This window comes from Xenopus laevis, chromosome 8L, assembly GCF_017654675.1.
Source record: "Xenopus laevis strain J_2021 chromosome 8L, Xenopus_laevis_v10.1, whole genome shotgun sequence".
Lineage (NCBI taxonomy): Eukaryota > Metazoa > Chordata > Amphibia > Anura > Pipidae > Xenopus > Xenopus laevis.
In genome coordinates this window covers 126,173,833-126,193,547 of record NC_054385.1, presented here as the reverse complement: position 1 = coordinate 126,193,547, position 19,715 = coordinate 126,173,833, and the positions used below count along the sequence as shown (strand labels likewise).

At 40.1% G+C, this 19,715-nt stretch overlaps 1 protein-coding gene across 3 annotated transcripts in view; it reads right to left on the bottom strand.

The window, feature by feature from the left end:
• The window catches only part of LOC121397211 (myelin-oligodendrocyte glycoprotein-like), a 41,396-nt gene that overhangs the window by 8,161 nt on the left and 13,520 nt on the right, over window positions 1–19,715 (bottom strand). For 2 of the 3 annotated variants that reach the window (XM_041573590.1, XM_041573591.1), the window contains exons 4-6: window positions 10,871–11,128; window positions 6,058–6,168; window positions 2,748–2,768 (exon numbers count right to left, since the gene is read on the bottom strand). In XM_041573590.1, the coding sequence (XP_041429524.1) occupies window positions 2,748–2,768; window positions 6,058–6,168; window positions 10,871–11,128 (390 nt within the window). The remainder of the gene's footprint in view (window positions 1–2,747; window positions 2,769–6,057; window positions 6,169–10,870; window positions 11,129–19,715) is intronic. The other variant, XM_041573592.1, reaches the window with a different exon arrangement.

Genomic DNA, 19,715 nt, shown 5'->3' with positions numbered 1-19,715 from the left:
TGTTCAGGAATCTGTCAAACATTGTTTGGAGCTGGACATCGGCCGATTGTGGATCACTGTTATTCCTGATTACTCTTATAAATTGAGAGTACGGAATGCCCCTAATAGTTGCAGGTGGGTGGCTACTGGCCGCATGTAGTATCGAGTTTCGGTCTGTCGGTTTACGAAACAGCCTGGTGCCCAAACCCCCTTAGCGTTTGTATATGTTCAGGTCAAGAACATATACAAAGACCATTATCTATCTATCTATCCATCCATCCATCCATCTATCTACTGTATATATTGATAATCGGCACTCACCATTCACATAGTCAATTGCTGGGTGCTAACCAATCAATACTTATTATTCACAGTCCATGAAAGCACTCACAGCAAACGCCATCCAGCGTGTATCAAAACGTTATTTATTGGTGCATGGTGTATCAACGCGTTTTGGCTCACCTGGAGCCATTGTCAGGATATATATAGCACTCTCTTTAGTTTGGTGAAATTGTGTTGATTTATCAAAAAATCACATCTTATCCGACCTTTCTCAAGGATACAGTGTACATAGAGTGTAGAGAATAAATACCCACCCCCATCTGTGAATTTGGGCGCCAAAAATGACGTCATAAGTCCATATAAGGAATATAGAGTCCAAAGGTTTCTTCTGTTTCCTTTACATGACAAGTGCACCGCTTTTTTCAAAGTGTCTGACCATCTGTGTCTGTATACGTGTTCGTTTGAAACTGTCATTTTATGTATCAAAAAAGGAAAAAAACTGAATCTTTCTACATGCAAACAATAAAGAAACATTTGTTACTCACATATTTGTTTGAAAACTCATTTCTTAGCTGTATAGATCTTATATATAACTTTTCATGAAGCGGAGAAAACTGAACCTCTTAACATAATAAAAGCCATATTAGACAAGGAAACAATTCAGCTGCAGTTGACCATTTAGCCCTTTAGGGGTAACACAATCCAATTCATAAATCCAAAAGGCCTCTCTCTGTAGTAACAACTTTTCCATATCACCTCCCCTAAGGGTTTTTTTTATATGATCAATTGGCATGCATTTAAATTGTGAAGGGTCATGTTTAGCTTCACGCCAGTGCTTGGCCACTGGCTGTTGGGTGATGTCCTGTTTACCAGGATCTATTTGCCTGTTTGTGTCAAGTGCTGCTCTTATGCTTGCCCTGTGCATGTTGATTCTCTCTTTAAAGGACAAGGAAAGGCAAAATAATAAAATCCCATTTTTACTTTCTTTAATGAAAAAGAAACCTATCTCCAATATATTTTAATTAAAAAATGTGTACCATTTTTATAAGAAACCTGACTGTATGCAGTGAAATTCTCCCTTCATACAGACACAGATGGTCAGACACTGACACCTAGTGGTTTGAAAAAAGCGGTGCACTTGTCATGTAAAGGAAACAGAAGAAACCTTTGGACTCTATATTCCTTATATGGACTTATGACGTCATTTTTGGCACCCAAATTCACATATGGGGGTGGGTATTTATTCTCTACACTCTATGTACACTGTATCCTTGAGAAAGGTCCCCATGTGGGACCGAAACGTTGGAAAAGATGTGATTTTTGATTAATAAATCAACACAATTTCACCAAACTACAGAGAGTGCTGATCTTCTTTTCATATATTATTCATATTTGGATCGTGCACCTCTGGCTTCATCCTTTGGATCGAGTGCAGGCACTGTGGGACTCTATATATATATTTTTATTTTTTATTTTTTTTTTCTCTTTAATTCCAAGATATTAAGGGATACATGTACTGTTAATATGAATGAATTTTGTTACAACAGCGCCACCTGCTGGTCAGTTTCCCACCAGTCTGACCACCAAGTAGTCAAGGAAGTTGTCAGGAGAAAGAAAGAGGCTGCTCTGATGTTCTTCTGCTTAGGAAAGATTTGAGAAAAGTTTCTGTTTTTTTTTTTCTAAGCTTTTCCTAAGCAGAAGAACATCAGATCAGCCTCTTTCTTTCTCCTGACTTGACTTGCCTTAAAATCTTAGGATTTAAAAAAAAAAAAATTGCAAAAGTCATCAATTTTATATTCACTTATTTTAAAGGTTTACTTATCCTTTTAGTTTCCTGCAAGAGACCTGCTTATCTTAAATTGTTACAGTTATATCTTTGCTTATCTTTAATTGTTACAAATATTTCAGTGCATATGTTGAGTATACTGGGCTCTCTGCCAAGAGCCTCTTATTTAATTACAATCTTTCTGGTGTCAGTGCAGGAGATCAAAGAGAAAGTCGGGACATTTCAGTAACAATCCAAGACTTCGGGGCTGTCCCGCAAAAATGGGACAGTTGGGAGGTATGCTGTCGTATGATTGATGTCTGCAAGTTAACAGCCAGAACATCATCTGATTTGTTATTTTTCCTACTTTAATCCTACAATTTAAATACAAATGGTTAGTTGCAGATATGTAGACTGAAGTTAGGTTAAAGGGTATGCAATAGGCCCTGTCTGTAGAACATTTGATTTTTTTGTAAATCAGCCTCCCAGTAAAAACACATTAAATTATACACACCACACTCATTACTCCTGGATATTAGAACAGTGTTTGAAGATTTGCTAGTTTTTAACCTTTGTTTGCTCCAGTGTGTCCGGAATAGCCCCATGTCATCTAAATTGTTCTGCCAATAAAGACTATCCTTGAGAGATCCTTCATCACTAACTATAAAATTTAGTGCCAAAATGCTTTTCTTTAATGATAGGAAACAATGAAACCACTTACCATGTTTATTCTGAAGGTCTCCTAATGGGAAACAAAACAAACTGTTAATATTACCAGCAACATTAAAGAAAAAGTACCCCCCCACACACACACTTTTTGACATGAGCAGGGATATATAGATAAGGTGCATAATCACTAAATAAACTTTGAGAGAAATTTTGAGAGAAATTTTATTTTTACACAGACATACAGCAGGGAAGATAAGTATTGAATATGTCAACGTTTTTCACAATGGGGCTATTGACATTAAATTTACACCCAGGTAACACACACATACAAAGAACTCAAAACAAATCCATAAGTAAAGTTATGTGTAGTAAAGTGGAATGACACAGGGAATATGTATTAAACAAGCTACTGAAATGTATTTAATGCTTAGTAGAAAAGCCTTTGCTGGTAATGACAACTCCATCTCCATCTTCTGTATGGAGAAAGTAGTCACATGCATTGCTCAGTCGTGATTTTGGCTTATTTTTCCACACAAACACTCTTAAAATCTTGAAGATTCTGGGGGCCTCTGATTAGTGGCTTAACTACCAGGGGAGCAGGGGGTGCAACTGGGCCAGGGGGGGCTGCATGGCCAGCACCAGGGCCCGTCCCCGCCTAGTTACATTACTGCCTCTGATCATTTCTTTTCATAGATTTTTCAATTGGGTTCAACTCAGGTGATTGGGCCATTGCAGCAGCTTTATTTTCTTCTTATGAAACCAATTGAGAGTTTCCTTGGCTGTGTGTTTGGGATCATTGTCTTGCTGATATGTCAACCCTCATTTTATCTTCAGCACCCTGCTAGATGGCAGCAGATTCTTATCATGAAAGTCCCAGTACTTTTCTCCATTCATTCTTCCTTCTACTATATGAATTCTGAAAAACAGCCCCACACCATGATGTTCCTACCTCCAAACTTCACTGTTGGTATGGTGGTGTTTTTGGGGTGATGTGCAAAACATGTTGTTTGCAATGACTTACAAAGAGTTAAATATTGGACTCATCTGACCAGACTGTATTCTCCCAGAACTTCATTGGCTTGTCCAAATGTTGTGCAGCAAACTTTAAACGCGCTTCAACATGATTTTTCTTCAGCAGTGGAGTCTTGAGTGCATTACTTATTGTTTTCTTTGAAACAACTGTACCTGCTAATTCAAGTTCTTTCTGAAGCTCTCCATGAGTGATCATTGGCTCTTGGGACAACTCTTCTGATTATTCTATTTACTCCTTGTGAGGATCACTGTTTTAAAGGAAAACTATACCCACAAAATGAATACTTAACCAACAGATAGTTTATATCATATTAAGTGGCATATTAAAGGATCTTACCAAACTGGAATATACATTTAAGTAAATATTGCCATTTTACATCTCTTGTCTTAAACCACCATTTTGTGTTGGTCTGTGTGCTGCCTCAGAGATCACCTGACCAGAAATACTGCAGCTCTAACTGTAACAGGAAGAAGTGTGGAAGCAAAAGACACAACTGTCTGTTAATTGGCTCATGTGACCTAACATGTATAGTTTGTTTGTGTGGACAGTAAATCGTACGATCCCAGGGGGCGGCCCTTATTTTTTAAAATGGTAATTTTCTATTTATGATTACCCAATGGCACATACTACTAGAAAAGTATATCATTATGAAAATGGTTTATTTACATGAAGCAGGGTTTTACATATGAGCTGTTTTATGCAATATCTTTTTATAGAGACCTACATTGTTTGGGGGGTATAGTTTTCCTTTAAGATGAAATTATGTTCTTTTCACTCCTGGATTATGGCCCCAACGGTGCTCACAGGAACATTCAGAAGCTTAGAGATATGTCTGTAGCCAATGTAATCAGTCTGTTTTGCAACAATAATGTTGCAAAGGTCCTGAGAGAGCTCTTTGCTTTTATTCATCATGAGATGCTTCTTGGTAATTAGAAACCTTTTTTATAGGCCATCAATTAGTACTAAACCAGCTGATATTAATTTGCACTGATAGGGGGCAGGCAGGGCCGGCCTTAGGCCTATTGTACCAATTGGGCCCAATAGGGGCCCGCACCTCTGGAGGCCCCGCACCACAGATAATATTTCCCTCAGCACATGATGCTGCCTGGCCTGCCCCCAACTTTGAGAGTCCAGCCCATCCCCAAATCCATAGGTCCAGCCCACCCCCAACTCTGATAAGCCAGTCTATCCCCCAAATCCATAGGTCTAGCCTGCCCCCAACTCTCATAGGCCCAGCTTTCCTCCAACCTTGATAGGCCCTGCCTGCCCCCAATCCAAGCCTGCTCCCAAGATGAATTGGCCCAGTCTGCCCCAAACTAATTGGCCCAGTCCACTCTCCTATTTCCTCCCTCTCTCTCTTACCCTGTGTGCCCCTATTATGTGCCCCTATTTCATCCCTCTCACTCTATTACCTTGTCTGCCCCTTTCCTTTCTATTTTGTGCCTGTATGCCCTTATTTTCCTAAATACTTGGTGTGTCAGTAGCAACACTTTGTCTAGGGGCCCCGCCAACATGGTCCCAATTGGGCCCCACATTTGATAGGACCAGCCCTGGGGGCAGGCTTGCTTTTTAAATACTGACAGATTTCAGCAGGTTTCTTTGCTTTCCATGCCTTTTTGCACCTCCTTTTCTTAATGTGTTCAATATTTATTCCCAGTGTCATTCCACTTTACTCCACATAATTTCATTTATGGACTTATTTGTTTTGAGTTCTTTGTATTACTTGGGTTGTGACATATGGTGTTTTTTTTTAAATAAAATCTCATAAATAAAACCAAACAACTGTGACAAAGTGAATGTACTTCCGCCAAATTTAAATATGAGAGAAGGCACCCAAAAGGTAATTTTACCCGTAATCAATCTAATGTTTTTGTATTAAAAAAGTGGTGTCCAATTCCATTTCATGTGTAATATCTTCCATCAGTTTTGTAACCTGTGCCAGCACGGAAATAGAAGTTTAAATGGCCATTCAAAAACAATATTGTGTCAAAAGATCAATTAGGCAGAATCAGAGCACATGTTAAAAACTTTCTCTCAGAGGATGCAGTTTTGTATGATGCTCTCCTGGCCAGGACAAGTACCCACTAGAATATTGCTCCCTCCAAATCAACAACTGTTGGACTGTTCTCCCAAATTCTCATCACTATGCCCCTACTAAGCATGGTACAAGCAGTGTTTGATTTTTACTATGTGATTAGTTTTCCACACTACCAAGCCAAGCTTCCTCTGGGAGCTGAAGAATATCAGAACTGGGTACTTACTAACTATACACATCAATATATACTATTCAAGTCATTAATATTTGGCTGCAAGGAATCTTATTACTTACCAAGACACTTCAATAGAAGGCAAATACACACAAAGAAAATCAATATAATGCTGGCACAGATGACAAGAAAGTGACTGTAAGTATTCCTGGCTGTTACTGGAAGTCTTCTTTCTATAGACAGGGGGAAAAAATACACTTATTTCTTACCTAATAATGTAACTGGGTTGCCGGACACATTAAACTATATATATATATATATATATATATATATATAGAGATATATATATATATATATATATATATATATATATATAGATATAGAGATATATAGATATATAGATATCAATTATCAGCAGACCAGCACTCCCTTTTAAAATGTAATACTTTTTATTGTCACGGTATCAAACCGACGTTTCGGTCCACATTTGGACCTTTTTCAAGGATGATACAAGAACTTTCTAAAAACCACATTAAATAACAAAGTGCTCCATTGCAAACCAAACAGTGCCCTCTTTCAATCAGCATTTCAATGTGAATCATGTGTTTCAATTAAGTGTCTATCATATATACTGAATATACATATCTGTACAAAAAATCAACAATTTCATATCCATCATATATATATCAATCGTGCATGTGAATAAATATTTAATATTTTTCAAATACAATCGTGTCAGTGTAATCATTTAAAAGAATCAACTGTGATACTTAAAAACATCCACAAGATGTCATCAGTGTGTTGCAAAAAGGTTCATGTTACTGTGTCTATAAAATCCAAGTATATCAAATCCTAAAAGGAAACAAAAAGATATAATATCGTAATCATCGCTAAAAAAATGTAAAAAAAATGTTTTTACATTTTTTTTAAACTAAATCAAATGTCTCCTGGAAGTAGATTAGAATTAGTATGCAATCTGTTCTACAAACCTCAGTAGTTGTTACAGTGTATTCACTGGATTTTTTAGCGATGATTACGATATTATATCTTTTTGTTTCCTTTTAGGATTTGATACACTTGGATTTTATGGACACACACATAGGTAAACACTGAAAAATCCATGTCACGGATACGGTACTTCCAGCCGCTCGTGACTTTAGGTGTGGCTATCAGGGGTCACTCACTCACCCCACCTTACACACAGGTTAGACTAACACAAAAGCACCCCAAACACCAACCAACACCCACAAAACTCATTCAGTGCCACCATCTATCATTCACAGGCGATAGAAACCTAATGTGACTATTCCCCTGTTCTCTCTAACAGATAATAACTCACACTACACCAATGCATTAAACACTCTCTCACTATAGTCAGTTAGTTCCTACTGATTCAACAAGTACTTCAGCATACCAAGGGTTAATCAGCATACACACAGACTAGCATTTCCATTCAGCATACAGAGGGTTAAGGCTCACAGCAACACTCTTTCAGGCTAGGTTCCTTTGAGCATCAAAGACAATCTTATTAAATGCTCTTTAATATTATAAAAGGTATAACAGTGCAATAAACAAAAAGATGTTACAACAAGAGACACATTCAATACATTCAATAGTACAATTACAAACAGTTGTAAAATAAAAGGGAAAACATGGAAACCCTATACTTAACTCCAAAGATATAGAATTCCTGGTCCTGGAGGCAAGGGGAAACATATGGGATAACTTCCAATTGCAATTGGTCCTCCTAAGTAAATACAATCTTAGCCAGAAGAGCTGACTATTAATTAGTGATTTCAGGGCATCAGGTAACAGCACACTCTCCCCTCCCTCAGGAATGTAAGGGGGCGTGGCCTAGCAGCACACAGATTGAGTTTTTATGAGCTCCTGTGAGTAGGAACTGGACCAAGAATATAATGACCATAACTCCCAATAGGAACATAGGAGAGAGATGATATTATATTCATTGGTTTTTAATTCTCTCATGGATTCCACAGATACTAAACATCAATACTGTGTGACCTGCACCTGCCCAGATATTCACATCTGATAAATAGAGTACTAACTCTAGTCATGTTTGGACTCATCTGAAAGCTGAAATTGCCTTGAACCCATCACCAGTTTTTTGGTCTGGGTTCTGTAAGAGTCTTGCTGGGAACTTTAAGTTCTCACTTCTTGGGCTTTCCCCTCCCCATGGAATGGCTCTTATCAGCCAGGGCTTAGAGAAGGGCATTACAGCTCTGACCATAGTGAAAAGAGGCCTGTTATGTGTCTGATTTAGGTACTGGCAGAAATATTTCTCATGAAACCTTGGCCTGTTTTATTAACTATTACAGACCTGTATCATGACAGTCTATATGAACGATGAATTATTCTTAGACATACAAAAGAAATTATCTGCAAAGAAAACAGAATTTACTCCCCCCCCACAATAGGATACTATATGTTCCACTGCTGTATATATAATACCATAGGATTACAAGGTGGATTTATCAAGAGTTGAAAGTTCTTTAAAGTGCAGTATTGAAAATATATTTTTTGCCAGTGTTTTCTCACTCAAACAGCTTAGTAGGTCAGAATACCAGAGATCCTTTAGGGCAGTGGCCAACGGGGAGATTTGTCATCCAAGATAAAAAAGGAAGACTGAGCGACAAATCTCCCAAAATTGCTTCCACACTGGAAATAATTAAAATCACCAGCGGTAAAACCAATGCATCACTTAGTTCTTCCCAAAGTCGCCTCGGGAGGAAACTTTGGGCGACTTTGTGATATGTTGGTGTTACTGCCAGTGATTTCCATTATTTCCAATGGAGACGCATTTTTGGAAATTTTGTATAAATAATCGTGGGTGACAAATCTCCCTCTCATCCACTGCCCTTAAAATCAATGGGAAAAACATTTTTTGAGGTGTACTCAAGACTGAGAAAACATGTGAGATACTACTGACAATTTCACACACATAGAATGAATTGAGAAATGTTTGGTAACTGCCTCGTAGTAAAAACTGTTGGACTTTGGAAGTGGAATATGATAAAGCTGTGTAGATCTGCCCATATGATAACTGGATTGCAGACAATATACCTGTAATTAAACTGAAATTCTCAGGATAACGAAAGGTGTCCATACATAGGCAGATTTTGTAGGGTGAAACAACTGATAATGCCCATCTGATAAATTTGTCTTTTTATCCTTACATTGATGGGTGCAAACAATCATAAAATTTACAATTGTTCTGACCAAATCGTCCCAACAACAGGTTTAAGAATTTGCTGTTGTAAAACGATCAAATTCATCAGCAAATGGGACAATCAAATAATCATTGTTAAATGAACACACACTCTACGTGTTTTTTTTGCAAAAGTAAACAAAGGAACTGATTACCATTGGGTTATTTGAATACGTGAGATCTTGCAGACAGTACAGCAAAGAATCAGCAAAAGTCTCCTCACATACTGTTTACTATTTATGGATCAATTGTTCATTAAAACGATTTGATTATTCACAGGGTGGCAACAAAATCTGCCCCTGTATGACCAGTTTAATGGTTGGGGCAGACGAGCAGATTCGGGGAGATTTAGTCGCCTGGCGACTAATCGCATCTTCTGCGGGGTGACAATCTCCCTGTATGTTTGAATGAAGAATCGCCTGCGCTAATACACTCGCGGCGCTTCGATTTCCGAAGTTTCCTCGTGAGGCAACCTGGGACGAATTCGGAAATCGAAACTCCGCCAGTGTATTAGCGCAGGCGATTCTTCATTCAAACATATGGAAGGCAGACGGAAGGCAAAGTTCTCATGCAGGACAAATTTTTTTCTATTTATTGTATTATTCGCATGTTCATTTGAATGGACATTTTTCTGTAAATCCACTTAACTTGAGAATTCTTAACTGTTAAAGTCTACTGGAACCTTTTGCAATGCAGGAAAAAATTCTTGGACAATTTCATGTTTGAGAAAATGACTTCTACAAAAGATATATACACAACAACAAAAATATTCTTAACATCTTTTGACGTGTGCGATTTGGTGGAAATGCAAATCGAAATCGAATCAAGTTTTCCCCCTAAAAACACCTCGAATATCAGGAAGGCAATTAACATATTGAAATGGTTCAACTGACCTCTGCCATTGACTTGTAAATTAACTCAGCAGGTTTTCGGTAGCGAATATTTGAATTAGAACTGTTTCCAGGGTAGAGGTATGATAAATCTCAATTTACTTTGAATAGGGAGATAAAAATTTGAATGTGTGAATTTTGACACCAAAAAAATGTGAAAATTCTAATAAAATTTAATAAATCTGCCCCTTTTAGGGTGCACAATCCGTTTAAACTTTTTTCAGTTCAATTGTTTTCAGATTTAAAGAATTAAAGACTTTTTTTCAAATTGTCTTCGATCTCCTTTTATTAGTTTACAGTTTTTCTGAAATTGAAGTTTAATGCTCCTGTGCGAAAATTTGCTGAAATGCATTGAAGTCTATGGGTGACAATGTTTTTGCATGGAAGCAAGGCACCAAGAGCCAGGGCTGGATTTCCTTTTCGGCTGCACCCTATTCCATGCAGTGCTAGCACCCATGGGCAGTGCAGGCCTCGTGCGAGCAATTGCAGGAGCAGCTGCGCATCCCCAATGCTCCACAGAAAGCTTCTGGGCGGCATGCCCCCCTCACATTTTGCGCCCCTCGCCCAGGCCTTTGAGGCCTTTGAGGCCTCGTCACAAATCTGGGCCTGCCCAGAGCCACACTACATGTATAAAATATTTGCCTACTTAGCATTTGTCTTCTACACCAACCGAGAAATCAGTTCTCACAATCAGCACAGGGTGGTGGGGAATTTCTTTAAAGGCAGTAAAGTTACAGAATTCTAGGGAGACAATTACAAACACTTAATAAGGCTTAATAAACACTTCATAAACACTTAAGATGATTCTCACTGACTCACCTATGATCTGCCTGGAATCTTTGCTGTGATTTAGAGCAATTGAGACGGTGCAAATGATATCTGAAGCATTGGATAGATGGATGAAACTGATGATGTGATAGAAACTATTCTCATCTTTGAACACTTTTACCATTGACGGGATTATTTTGTTTCTCTCGTTATCTGTCCATGTCAGATAAGGTTTTGGATGCCAATCATGGGACTCGCAAGACATAGTGTGATCAGTAATTAAGGAAATGACGGGCAGAGATCCAACAGCTGAGAAACAGAGAAATATAATTAGAGGTGCAGTTTTACTGTCTGGTGCCATAACTCACAGCAATAACTCCATATCAACTACACTGCTTCATACCTGAGTACTTGGACTAACTTTTAACCAGAGATCGTATTCCTGATCCTCCTTCTATTGCAAACACCAGATATTTATCAGTTGGACTCTGGATTCAGTGTTCCACCCTTTTACCACTCACTCAGAGACTGAAAGATCCTTAATCCTATTCTTTAGGGTAAGGCCACACTGGACGTTTTGGGGAGATTTGGTCGCCTGGTGACTAATCGCCTCATCTTTGCAGTGACCAATCTACCCAATCTACAGGGGCGTAACTACCAGAGGAGCAGGGGGTGCAAATGGGCCAGGGCCCGCACCCCCGCAGGGCCCCCCCGGAAGATTGTGCACACTGCAGCCGTCTGGAGTCGGCTGCAGCGGCAGAGAAAAATCGCGCAGACGAGGGTGGGGTCCCGCACCAGGGCCTGCCCCCACCAAGTTACGTTACTGCCCAAACACATTCCCTCACTCTGTGCCGGCTATAATGAAAAAACGCCGGCGCTAATCACACGCAGTGGTTCGTTTTCCAAAGTATACTGAGGCAACTTCGGGCGACTTTAGAAAAGTGGAGTGTGGCCCTTTTCTCATGGAAAGGAGATGTTATTTTTTTATATGAACAATTACTATTTTGAGATGATCGCAACTTTTTTTTTTTTTTAGAATATAGGATTTTTGAAGAATGAGCAGTTCAGCATACAGAACATGGCAGCCATACAAAGGCCTTTCAATATGGCGGCACAGATTGATGGTGAAAATGCTGCAATCATTTCAAAAAGCAAAATAGTAACAAAAGCACACTCCACTCAATGCCTCTGCACAAAAATTCCAAATCTTCTTTATTGAGGTGAGATCCAAGCAAATGTTTCAGGGACAAGCCCCTTTAAAAAAAAAAAAAAATTTAAAGGGGAAGATACCACACCAAACTTGATTTAAAGGAGAATTCAACCCGTAACTTTAAAAAACCCTTACCCTACGTAGACCCCCCTCCCTCCTCCCCCAGCCTACCTGGTACCCGGGGCAAATGCCCCTAACTTTTTACTTACCCCTCGTGGCTGGGGGGAGGAGGGCGTCTGCTTAGGGTAGGGGGGTAGGAGTTAAGTTACGGGTTGAATTCTCCTTTAAATGATGACATCATAGATCATTTTGAAAAGGTACTCGTTGAGGTATTTGTTCTATGTGTTTTAGGTGTCTGGGAACAAGGGGTATTGCCTGGGACACCAACACTACTTGTCCTGGCTCTCTCTGGGGGAAGCAAATGGAAGGAGGGGAAGGAGAAACTTTGTAAAGCTTGCAGCAGCTATAGTTTATCACTTGCAATTAACAAGAGGTCTGTCTCACAAAACTGAAAATTATTTAGGAACAGTTCCATACATACTTAGAATTCATAATTTAATATACCAGTGAATTCTAAAGACCTTAAATTCAAATTTGTTCGCACGTTTAAGAAATCATGGAACATGTTACACTTTTTTTTTTTTTTTTAAACAATTCTCAGGTTATCATTAGTTGCTTGGATTTTCTTGTGTTTACATTTGCACAAGATTTCCATACATTTAAATGGTAAAAACAACTTAATTTTTCTTGAGTCCCTGCAGTGACAAAAAAATTGCTATTAAAAAGCAAACTTGTATATGACTGGTATAAATCTCAGCAGCTCTGAGCTTATCCACAAATGCATTGAACAATGAATGCGGAAAATAGATACCTATCTGAAATTGTCAATTTACAGGAGAGAACCAATATTTGGAAATTGACTTAACCTCTGATAAATCACCCCATTTGAGTAATCAGTTTTGCTCAAGCAAGCATTTCTTTGAGCAGTGGCAAGTAAAAACGTGGCTAAATAAATGTCTTAGAAATTTACTGTAAGATTTTCCTTTTCTCATTCACCTAACTATATATTGTTTTTCAACCGCAAATAATGACTTTACTTCCCTTTAAACTTGAACACCATTTACTTCCAAACATATTGTTGGTTTTATAAATATGAATTAACTCAACCATTCCTTGATCTTCTTCTAGTACAAGGTACATATAGTAGTACTTTATGGGTACCCTTTGTATACAGTCTATTGTGAATCTCGACATTCATATTATGGGACCACAAAATTATTTTGTGCTTAATTATTATTCTGTTGACAGAATGTTTTTACCACCACATACATTGCATAGGCACAAAAATTATTTTGTAGTCAGAAAAATGTATTTTATCAGCACAAAATTAAAGCTGTAAGCGACCATGAATATATATGAACTATAGTAGTGTTTCTGAAGCAAACACATCAGTTTTACCAGTGCAGGGCAACACTACATGATATTTTCATTATATTAAAACCATTTCATTTTTTGGTGTTCCTTTAAAAATATGAGCATGTTTCCTGCATAGGGATGCACAGCATTGTGTAAGTGCCTTGAGACACCTGAACAGTTCCATGATCAAGCTACCTGTATTAGTCAGGTCTGACACGCAGTAGCCTGCCCACTGGCATAACTATAGAAGAAGAAGCTTCCTCTATAATACTAAAATGAATATAATAATATTTTAAAAATACCCTAGCATGCAGCGGGGGAGGAGGGCACGACCAGCAAAGTGGGAGAGGTCAGGTAAATTCCTCGACTAAACAAAATCATAAAATCAGTCAAAACTATTTTAGCAACTCTTTAGGTGCTTTCACACAATGATCTTGATAATTTAAGATGATAGAACATAAAGAAACATAGGATCACTTTTTTTAGGAGATTTATTTTTGGTTTTGGCCACCAATCTATTCAAAGGAGAACTAATGCCCCATCCTAAAATGTACCACTGAGAACTGTAAACTGAAAAGCAGAACTACACAGTGCAGGTAGCTATCTTTATCTTGGCCATGTTTGTATGTTTGTATGTATGTATGTATGTATGTATATGGCATAGCGGGCTGCAGGGAGGCCAGCAGCTTTGAGTCTGGTGCGGCGATGCTCGCTGATCCTTTTACGCGTGAGATTCCGGGCTAGACCTGCGCCATGACGTCATCACGACTTGGTAAGAAATTTGAACATTTAAATTGGGCAGTTACTTATTGCCCAACGTAGGTCTATTCGGATAGTTCCTGGGTACTATTCTAGTTTGTTATTCCATGTTTGACCTTGTCTGATCCCAATTCTTGTCCTGATTGCTGCCTGTCCTGACTCTTGCTTGTTTTCTGACCATTCTCCCGGATCCTGATTTGCACCCGCTACCTTTGTATTACAAACGTGCCTGTGACCTTGATTACGCTCGTCTCTCGATTTTGTACTGAGCTACATGATTTGGTATTCTGATTCAGCCGGTGACCCCAACTACATTCCTGTCTTTCGATTGTGTAATGCACATTATCCAGCTTGGTGTTGACCCAGCCTGTCCCTGACCATGCTCCTACTCTCCATTCCTGTTCCCACGTACGGTTCCCTCGCCCAGAACTCTCTCCCTTGTTCTCTCGCATTAAGACCTGGTGGCATTTGAGTAGTCGAGGGCCAAAGGTGGTTGCTACAGGCAGAAGTGTGGGCTTAGACGGGAACCTTGGAGTTAGTTCTGGGTTTGGGTTACCTAATGTCACAGTATGTATGTATTGTGGGGGGATCACTCTTTAGGTAGTAGCAGCAGCAGCTCCTTTCACACAGATAGTAGACAGTACACAGGTTTCCAGCTGATCTCACTTGTGCATTTATTTAACACAGCAGCTTAAACACAAACATAACAGTTCATACCCTTTGGGGAGGCAGTAAACAAAAATAGTCCAGCTGTACTGGTAAATGAAAATGTCCTTTTCCCAAAGGCCCCACTGGGGCAATATAAGTCCAGCAAACAAAACAAACTGTTAACTCACAGTCCTTTGAGAGATTCCCTGGGCTTTTCTCCTGGAAGCAGCCGCTCCCCAAACACTTGAGGCAGTAGCTGGTAGCCAGTCCTTGCTACCAGATAACTTGTGCCCAGCAAATAAAGTCCTATGCTTCAAACACAAAAACATCCAGCCCTCCAGTAGCTCTCCTTTTTCTCTCTCTCTCTCTCTCTCTCTCTCTCTCTCTCTCTCTCTCTCTCAGACAGGGCAGAGAGCAGTCTTAATTGACTTTTACTTCAGGTGAGGCTAATCACTCCTCACTGCTGCTCAGAGCCTCATTTTCACATCCCTCTGCACTGCTTCATAGAGGATTCTGGGAGGGATATACTTCCCATCTATGATTTTCCCAAACATGCTACATATCCTCCCCCTCTGCTCAAACTTGTTGGGTTGAGCACACTTGGCCACCAGACAGTGTACCCTAGAGAGAGCATCCGCATTTCCCTGCTGACTCCCTGTTCTGTGTTCTACTACAAACTTAATATTTTGTAGTGCCAGTAACCATCTGGTTACCCTGGCGTTTTTTTCTTTGTTTTGCACCATCCACGTTAAAGGAGTTTGATCAGTCACTAACCTGAACTGGTGCCCTAAGAGATAGTACCTTTTGGGCTTCTAGAGCCCACTTAATGGCCAGGCACTCCTTTTCGACAATGGCACAATTTCTTTCCCGTGATGTTAGCTTCCTGCTAAGGTAGGCCACTGGGTGTTCTTCGCCCCTGGGACAAAACAGCGCCTAGTCCCACATCTGAGGCATCTGTTTGAACTATGAATTCACAGTAAAAATCAGGGGTAATCAAAACTGGGCACTTACAGAGTAAAGTTTTTAGAGTATGGAATGCTGTCTCTGCTTCTGGGTTCCATGTAACCATGGCAGATCTTCTACCTCTAGGTAACTCTGTTAGTGGGGCTGCGTTAGTGGCAAATCTCCTGTAGTAGCCCACCATTCCTAAAAAAGCTCTTACTTGTTTTTCTGACAATGGCTGGGGCCAATTTTGTATAAAAAAGGGGGTTGTGGGAGAACTCACATTGCTAAGTAGAAAAGTATATAAGTATAAGGGAAGTGCTACTGACATAACCAAATGGGTCAGTGCACATTCCCTGGGTGGCTTTTCAACTTTATGATCATAACTTTGTAAAAAAAAAACCCTGTCTTTGTGAACACATGCATTTGCATATCTACTGAATTACTTAGACAGGGGCCCAGGGAATGTGCACTGACCCATTTGGTTATGTCAGTAGCACTTCCCTTATACTTATATATATATTTCTACTTAGCAATGTGAGTGCTCCCACAACCCCTTTTGTATTTGCTATTGTAGCCTGAGGCTTTGGCTAAGCTTTATGTGGTTTGTAGCACCCTCCATACTCACCCCAATCAACTAATGGTGGCCCTATGTTTTTAACCGCACCAAATTATTATACTTTTTTTTTTAAAAATGGGCGTTGGTTTGGGCAATCACTCTCTCTTAAAAGCTGCAAGTTAGCAGCGGGGGAGGATTTAGCCTTCAGACAGAAACCAAGGTTCAGCAGACTTCTACTTCAACTAATGCTATTATGCAGAGAGGCACAGGATCCTCAATACTATGACTGGAGGTAAATAAGTTAGGGACCGCCATATGGGGTTTACCTTGACGTGGTATGGTGGCTTTTCAACTTTATGATCATAACTTTGTAACTAAAAACCCCTGTCTTTGTGAACACATGCATTTGCATATCTACTGAATTACTTAGACAGGGGCCAGGGGAATGTACACTGACCCATTTGGTTATGTCAGTAGCACTTCCCTTATACTTATATATATTTCTACTTAGCAATTTGAGTGCTCCCACAACCCCCTTTTGTATTTGCCAATTTTGTATAGCCTCAGTTTTGTGTATCTGGGGCTTAATTACCCCCCTTCTAATTACATATCCCAGGTAATGGGCCTCTTCTAGCCCAAGTGCACATTTTTTTGGGTTGGCTGTTAAACCAGCCACTCTCATTGAATCCAGAACAGCCTGAACTCTGGGTAAGTGCCAATCTGTGCTAAAGATGACCACGTAATCAAGATAGGCAGAGGCATATTTAAGATGGGGCTTAAGAACACGGTCCATCAGCCTTTGAAATGTAGCTGGGGCCCCATGTAAACCAAAAGGCAGTATCTTGTACTGGAATAACCCTTCAGGGGTAGAAAAAACTGTTTTCTCTTTGGCCCTGTCAGTTAAGGGAACTTGGCAGTAACCTTTTGTAAGGTCAAGCGTGGTTATATACCTTGCTGGGCCAAACCTCTCAATCAGCTCATCTACTCTGGGCATGGGGTATGCCTCAAATTTAGAGACTTCATTTAATTTTCTGAAATCATTACAAAAATGAAGACTGCCATCTGGTTTAGGAATTAAGACAATGGGGATAGACCACTGATTGCATGACTTTTCTATTACTCCAAGCTCTAACATCTTTTCAACTTCATCTGAGATTGCCTGCCTGCGAGCTTCAGGTACCCTATAGGGTTTCAAGTTTACTTTTACCACAGGTTCTGTCATAATGTCATGGTTAATCACCATGGTTTGCCCTGGCAATTCTGAAAACACATCCTTATTTCTCTGTAAGAACTCTTTGACTTGGCAATAGGGTCTCAGATATTTTTACCTCTGGGTCCTAACTACCTGCTGTTTCCCGAGGGAAGGTTACAGCCGCAGGGGTCTAGCGGTCCTTCCAGGACTTGATCAAATTTACATGATACACTTGGTAGAGTTTCCTTTTCCCAGGTTGATGAGCCCTGTAATTAACTTCTCCTACCTTCTCTACCACCTTATAAGGACCTTGCCATTTTGCTAAGAATTTACTTTCTACTATGGGAACAAGCACCAGTACTCCAGTATCCCCTGAATTAAAGGTTCTCACCATAGCCGAGCGATTATCCGACCTGGACTGGGCCTCCTGAGCCTGTTGCAAATGCTCCCGTACAATAGGCATAACCTTTTCGATTCTATCTTGCATTTGACTGATATGGTCGATTACACTCTTAAGGGAGTGGCTTCCTGTTCCCAGGTCTCCTTAGTAATATCCAGGAGACCCCTTGGGTGTCTCCCATACACCAGTTCAAAAGGTGGCAAACAGGAGGTAAGGTAAAAGGCCATCCCAGTCCTTACCATCCGTAGCTACCACCCTCTTTAACATGCCTTTTATTGTTTTGTTAAACCTCTCTACCAGCCCATCTGTTTGGGGGTGATACACTGAGGTACGCAGTTGGGTGATTTTCATTAACTTACACAATTCTTTTGTTACCTTTGACATAAAGGGTGTCCCCTGATCAGTGAGGATCTCCTTTGGGATCCCTGTACGTGTAAACATCAGAACCAACTCTTTGGCAATGCTTTTTGCAGAGGCGTTCCTTAGTGGAATTGCCTCGGGATACCGCGTGGCATAATCAAGTACAACAAGGATATATTGGTGTCCCCTAGCAGATCTAACTAGAGGGCCTACCAGATCCATGGCAATCCTGTCAAAAGGTACCTCAATTATAGGCAAGGGTACAAGGGGACCCTTGAAATGTGGTATTGGGGCCGTTAACTGACAAATGGGACAGGAATCACAAAACTGTTTTACCTCTCGCTATCCCCCAATCCAGTAAAACCTTTGTAACACCCGGTCTTTTGTTTTCTCATAGCCCAAATGTCCCCCTAACACATGGGCACCCCATTTACAACCTTTATTTGTTCCCGAGCTTTACTTAAGGTGGGGTCCTTTAGTTGGGCAGTGCCGAAATTATCCAGGGAAATTGGTAGATCAGGCAGATCAAGTTCAGGCTCAGCATCCTCTCCTACCAATACCTCTAAGGGAAAATTGCAATTTTTATCTGGGGCCACTCCCACAGCCTCACCCGGGGAAAAACACTCTAACGGCTCATGGGAAGATTAGACTCTAAAAATTCAGGACATATTGGGGAAATGGACATTGGAGGCACTCTTCCCGACTCGCACCCTTTTACTTTACCCCATAAGTCCCAAAACACAGGAAAATCACATCCCAAAATAACATTATGCATTAAAAAATTTTACCACTCCCACTTCATGAATGCAAATTCCACCAGCCGTTTCAAAGGTGAGGGAAGCTGTGGCATAGTTCTTAACATCCCCATGTATGCAAATAACTCCCATCTGGTATGACTGTAGCTTCTGCTTGTCTACCAGGCTGGCATGAACCAAAGTTACCAGACTTCCAGAGTCTAGAAGGCCAGAAACTTCCTGTCCGTCTACTTTGATGGTACACATTTGTGGCTCCACTTCTGCTCGAGGTCGGGCAATACAAACAGGCTTAGCAAATAAGGACAGATGTGGTTGTGCAGTGCTACAATCCATGGGTTCCAGGGTAAGAGGGCTTTGCCCTCTCAATGGCTTGGTCACGGAATAATTTCCACCTTTTGGGGCCTCTTTCCACCCCTTAGTGGTTGGTATGTCTTTTCCTATACATGACGACCACTATTAAAGCCAAGAAAATCTCCACAGTAATGATGTGGCAGCACTCAATTACACAGTTTGGTAGGGAGTCTAGGGGTCAATGTAAACTTAAAGGGGTGGTTCACCTTTAAGGTAACTTTTAGTATGTTATATAGTAGCCAATTCTAAGCAATTTTTCAATTGGTTTTCATTATTTATTTATTTATAGTTTTATAGTTATTTG